Raw genomic sequence first — 5,804 nt, forward strand, 5'->3', positions numbered from 1 at the left:
TGTGTGTGTGTGTGTGTGTGTGTGTGTGTGTGTGTGTGTGTGTGTGTGTGTGTGTGAAGTGAATTGAGCCAGTCTTTGATTCTTATTGTTAAGAGTTTGGTGTAAGTGTATATTATTCTTTCTGTTTAAAAAATGCAGTTGTGTAGAAACTTTTTTGGTATCTGTATTTTGTGGGTATCTGTTTTCACTGCTTAATTTCCCTTCAAAAAATGTCCCCATTTCTCATCCTTCAGATGTGAATGCTTTAAGTATTCAGATATTTTTGGTTAAAAAAAAAAAGTCCAAGATCAATTTATATTTCTAACTTATACCAGTTTCCTTGTTTTATTACAAACCTAAAATAATGCAAATAGAAAACCATATTTATTGAGCAAACCAAATTGAAGTTTAACAATGGTGTTTACTATGACTGCTGTTTGAGTGTGGGTGTCCTTTATGTCATTGTTTTACAACAATGTTTGCTTACACGAGGCCTTTGCTTTTAGCCAGTATATTTGAATCTGAGCTACTGATATATTTTTGTTCTTTCTGCCAGTAAAACTGTTGGGTATTCAGATCCCAAGGTTGCTGACTTACCTGATACCTCTTCATTGTTTTCCACATTCGTTCATTGGTGTGGGATATCTGAGGTCTGTTTTCATTCTGGGGAAAAGCCCTGGAGACTACAGACATTGAGGAGCAGACATTGTCTATACAATGAATGGCGTAATGAGCTACTGTTGTTTATTTTTCTGTAGTATAATTGGCTGAGTTCAGACAATAATGTAGCATCTGTTGTTATTACTGTGCAGGGAAATGTCAAAATAGAAAGCAAGCAGACAGGTGGATTAAAGGGAGGAGCAGAAGGGGAAACCAGAAAATATTGCATTAAATTCTGATTTAAAGTAGGTGCAAAGGAGTAATCATAACGACAATGATAACAGCAATAACAACTGCCATCTGTTAATCACAGTGATGATTGATGCTAGGCACTTGTCATTATTTGAGTGCTGACCATGTATCAGCACTTACTAAGTGTTTTGAAAACCTTACTGCATTTTATACAGGGACCTTGTGAGGAAGATTTCTTTCTTTATTTTTTATATGAGGCAGCTGAAGTTTATAAAGATTGTCATGTACCTAATTGCCCGGATTTGGACCTATATCTGTCATACCCCAAAGTGCATGTTTCTAATTATAGTGTTGCATTTAATTAAAGTTTCTAAAACTGCACTTTTAGAAGTCAGGATAGTGATTGACTTTGAGGGGACATACTTCTCAGGAAGGGGGAATGCTTCTGAGATACTTATCAGGGTGCTAATTTTACAGGTATGTTGACTTCCTTGACAAATTATCAAGTCGTACACTTTTGTATACTTTTCATATGTATGTTGTACTTTAATAACTAAAAACAATTACAAAATATTTGACTTTGAACAAAAAAAAGCTTTATATAATATAACACTGATTTAAATTTTGTAAAAAGTTGAAAATATATACTTATATAAAAATATACACGAAAACTTAATGGAAAATATCTGGGGTGATAAAAAAAAGTTTTGGAAATAGATAGTGGTAATGGTCACACAGCACTGTGAATGTACTTGATGCCACTGAGTTGTATGCTTAAAAATGGTTAAAATGATTTTAAAAATTAATGGATATAAACACTTGGTGATGCTGATGGCATCTTAGTGATGAATCTACAGGTTAATTTTAATGATTTTCTTATTCTATTTTTTGCAATGAATGTATATTACACACTTTTATAATTAGGAAAAATTATTTTTAATCTCAAAGATATGTTTTAAAGAACTACCAATGTTACTGAGAAAAAGATGATCCCATTAATAGTTTAAAAAATGTATTTAATTTGCAGAGGTTTATTCCTACAAGCCACTCATGGTTTGTCCTTAAGGGACACATAAGGCAGAAAATTAATCTGAACAGTTGATGCTAGAAGGTGTCAGACCTCAGAGAAAGGAGAGTCAGGATGTTCACTTCTTGGTTACTAGAAGTAGAAGCCATGAAATTCAGATTCTTTTAGTGTTTGCTGAACACCTACTATGTGCCTTTCATCATACTAAGCACTTTCACATGCATTATTTCAGTTAGCTTGTTAGTTTATTCCTTCTTTTACCAAATGGTAATTGAGCATCTACTTTTTGCTAATGCACTATACTTGGAATAAGTAGTGATACATGCTCCCATGCCCTTACAGAGCTTGCAGGCTAGTGGGAAAGCCAGATATTAAACAAATAACTATAGTACAGTATAGCGAATACTATAATAGACATAGTACAAGTGGCATTTAATTTTAATAAACACAGATCCACCCATTCATTGGATGGATATTAACATATTATAGTGTTATTAAAATAGTTTATTCAGCTGAATCTTATTACTGCCTTAGACCACCAATATTAGATAAATATCCACTCATGCTATCAAAAAAAAATAAAAGGCAAAAGTGACTGGTTTAACATCCTATTCTTCTGATTTTTGAACTATATTTCTTATGTCTGCATTTCTGGGTATTAATTTCCCCATTTAAAAAAATGAGAGCATAGGACTATTTGTCAAATGCATCACCTTCCAGGTCTTCTCTGTAGATCTGCTTTTCATTATAACAAAAGCAACCATTCACTAAAGCCTATTATGTTGTCCACACCACCCTGAGAACTATACATATATCAGTTATATAATTTCCATCTCTAACCTGTTATGAGGTGAGTGGTATTATCCAGTGCCTCCAGAAGGAAAAATGATGTGTCAAAGTCAGAAATTCTCTACACACTGCAGAAATTTTGAATGCTTTTTTGAAAATACTTCAGGATTACAGCCAACCCTGAATGACACAAAAATTAACTAGTTTTTTTATCCATGTACAAGTCTGAGCAAACTTTGTTTTTCTGTTGTTTATATAAAACATATTTTTAAACAGATAATACATTCACATAAGTCGGAAATCAAAAATAAAAAAGCATATTCAGAAAATATTCACTGTCACCTCTTCCAACCTGTTTCCCCCACCCTCTATATGTTACCATTTTTGTTTCTTTTTATTTGTGTAAGTTCATTTGATTTTCTCCAAAGAACTAGTTTATTTATTGATTGACTAGTTATGTTTTTCATTTTTAACTAACTTACTTCTTTATGCTTTTAGCTTTAATATTTATTTTGTTCTCAGCTTTTCTTCCACTTGTTTTATTGGGGTTTCTTTTTTTCCTAACTTTTGAGTCTAATTATTAATTCATTTATTTTTATTCTTTGATTTTTAATGATATGAAAACTCTAAGGTTTTGAATTTCTTCTGAGCACTGCTTTAGATGAATCTCACAGATTTTGATATGAACTGTTTCTCAGGGTGCTAGCGACAAAAAGGTTTTAGTGAATTTCTGCCATCAATTCTAATGTGGGCAGGGACCTCGGAGACCTTCTAACCTCCTTCCAGTGGAATGTCACAAATTCGAAACAATGAAATACTATAGATTGCGAACTAGGAAACCTGGGTTCAAGCCCAACTCTAGCCATGAGATATCCCGGCAGTTTATCTTACTGTTTGAGTCTGTAATCTCATCTGTAAAATGAAGGGTTTAGTTTGTTTCTAGCTCCAGAAATCTATCATTCTGAGACTTGGCCAAATCCCATAGCTAGTTAGTGGTAAAGTTGGAACTAGGACTGTGGTCTCCTGCTTCCAATAAACCCAATATTTGGATTTCTTTCCATTCCATTTTTTTTTTAACTTTCCTTTTATTGTGCAAGATATATATGACAGAAATTTGCCGTTTTTAAGTGTACTCTCCTGCTTCCAATAAACCCAATATTTGGATTTCTTTCCATTCCATTTTTTTTTTAACTTTTCTTTTATTGTGCGAGATATATATGACAGAAATTTGCCGTTTTTAAGTGTATAATTCAGTGGCAGTAATTACATTTACGGTATTGCCCAGCCATCACCACTATTTTCAAAATTTTTCTTCACCCCAAACAGAATCTCTTCATTCCATTTTGATGTTAACATATTATCAAGTATTCTACAAACTCTTCAGTCATTTCTACTTTGAGAAATACGTTTTCTTAAATATAAATATGTTTGTGTGTCTTTTGTGAATGCTTCTACTAGCCTTATTTCATACCCTAGAAAGGAAGCAATTGGGTATTTGATGCCTATTTCCTCAATCACAAGTATCTGAGCCCTTTAAGAGAAAAGACATCTTTCTTTTCTATGTAGTTACCTATCAGTTTAATAATATGTGTCATCAAGGTGTGATTTATTTTAATTAATTGCCTATTGGGCTATTATCAAGAAAATGAAAAACATATGATTCTACTGCTCAAGCATTAGCCTTGGTTAATAAATGGGGCAGTAAGCCGGCCCGGTGGCGCACTGCTACAGTGCGCCTCTTGGGAGCGCAGAGGCGCTCCCGCCGAGGGTTCGGATCCCATGTATGGACCGGTTCCGCTCACTGGCTGAGCGAGGGGCGGGCGTAGCACTGAGGGTTGCGATCCCATTGCCGGTCCCGGTCCGGTACGGGCGCGACAATGAGGGTTGCGGTCCGTTGCCGGACACGAAAAAAGACAAAAAAATAAAATAAAATAAAATAAAATAAATGGGGCAGTGAATTTGGGATGAGTTTCTAAAAGCAGCAGCTTTTTTTTGTCTCTCCCTCCCCCACTCCCTACAGTTACATCCATTCTCACATTTTAACAACTGGTTTTTGCTCTCCTTAGGCCATTCGGCTTTCCTTAGAGCAAGCCCTGCCTCCAGAGCCAAAAGAAGAAAATGCTGAGCCCGTGAGCAAACTGCGGATCCGGACCCCCAGTGGCGAGTTCCTAGAGCGGCGTTTCCTGGCCAGCAATAAGCTCCAGATTGTCTTTGATTTCGTAGCTTCCAAAGGATTTCCATGGGATGAGTTCAAATTACTGAGTACCTTTCCTAGGAGAGACGTAAGTTGCTGCAGCTTTCTGAGGAAGTGTGTCCAGATGAGAGATATCCCATCATTAGGGCTGGACAAAGTAGTCCAACAAAATGCCCATGGTACAGGCTACAACAGGACACCCCTAGAGTCCTTCTCTGTTTTGCACACCATTCTCTCCTCAGCTTTTGGAGAAGATGTGTCTTCTAACGCCAGCTTACATGTAGCCAATAGCCTATGTAAGAAATTACATACTAGGTCTTTCTTCCTTCCCATCTGTTTCTCCTATTCCAGCATTCATACAGGTTTTCCCAAGGTTTCATCTCTGTGTACCTCAGGGTATACCTCACGGTATGCCTAAGAATTGTGTGCTTAACAGTTAGATCAGGATCAATAATTATAGGTTCACTAAGAATGAGTCATGCTAAATGAAGAATGTTTTGTAATTTGGTAGTCTCACTAGCCTAGGAAGTCAGGGAGGGTGACCTCTGTTCACTGTGTACCTGTATTTCAGCAAGGTGTTTGATAGTCTGTTGTAGTATCCTGGGGCAAAGTAGAGAGATGGAGATCTATAATTAGGTCAATGTATTATTGATTAAATGGTTGTAACCAGAAAATGTTGACTGCCATCTCCCTAGAGGGAACCATGAAGCTCTGTATTTAATCCTTTATTACTCACCATATTTATTGGCAACCTAAATGACAACTTTTATCAGATTTATGGATTATGAAAACTAAGATTCAAGAAAACCTTAAAATACTGAAACTATAGATAAAATGAAGCTGCCAAAGTATCACAGAAATATATAGAATTAGAGGGATTCCTTTAGCAGAGGTTATGATTGAATTAAGCTGTATATACACAGGATCTTCAAAAAATTCATGGAATGATTCGTATTACCTTTT

General features: G+C 35.6%; 1 protein-coding gene across 1 annotated transcript in view; it reads left to right on the forward strand.

The window, feature by feature from the left end:
- The window catches only part of LOC103598396 (FAS-associated factor 1-like), a 180,344-nt gene that overhangs the window by 140,789 nt on the left and 33,751 nt on the right, over positions 1–5,804 (forward strand). The window contains exon 10 of the mRNA XM_008582388.1: positions 4,714–4,929. Coding sequence (XP_008580610.1) covers positions 4,714–4,929 — 216 coding nt within the window. The remainder of the gene's footprint in view (positions 1–4,713; positions 4,930–5,804) is intronic.

The sequence above is a fragment of the Galeopterus variegatus genome, unplaced genomic scaffold (genome assembly GCF_000696425.1).
Source record: "Galeopterus variegatus unplaced genomic scaffold, G_variegatus-3.0.2 Scaffold2596, whole genome shotgun sequence".
Taxonomy (NCBI): domain Eukaryota; kingdom Metazoa; phylum Chordata; class Mammalia; order Dermoptera; family Cynocephalidae; genus Galeopterus; species Galeopterus variegatus.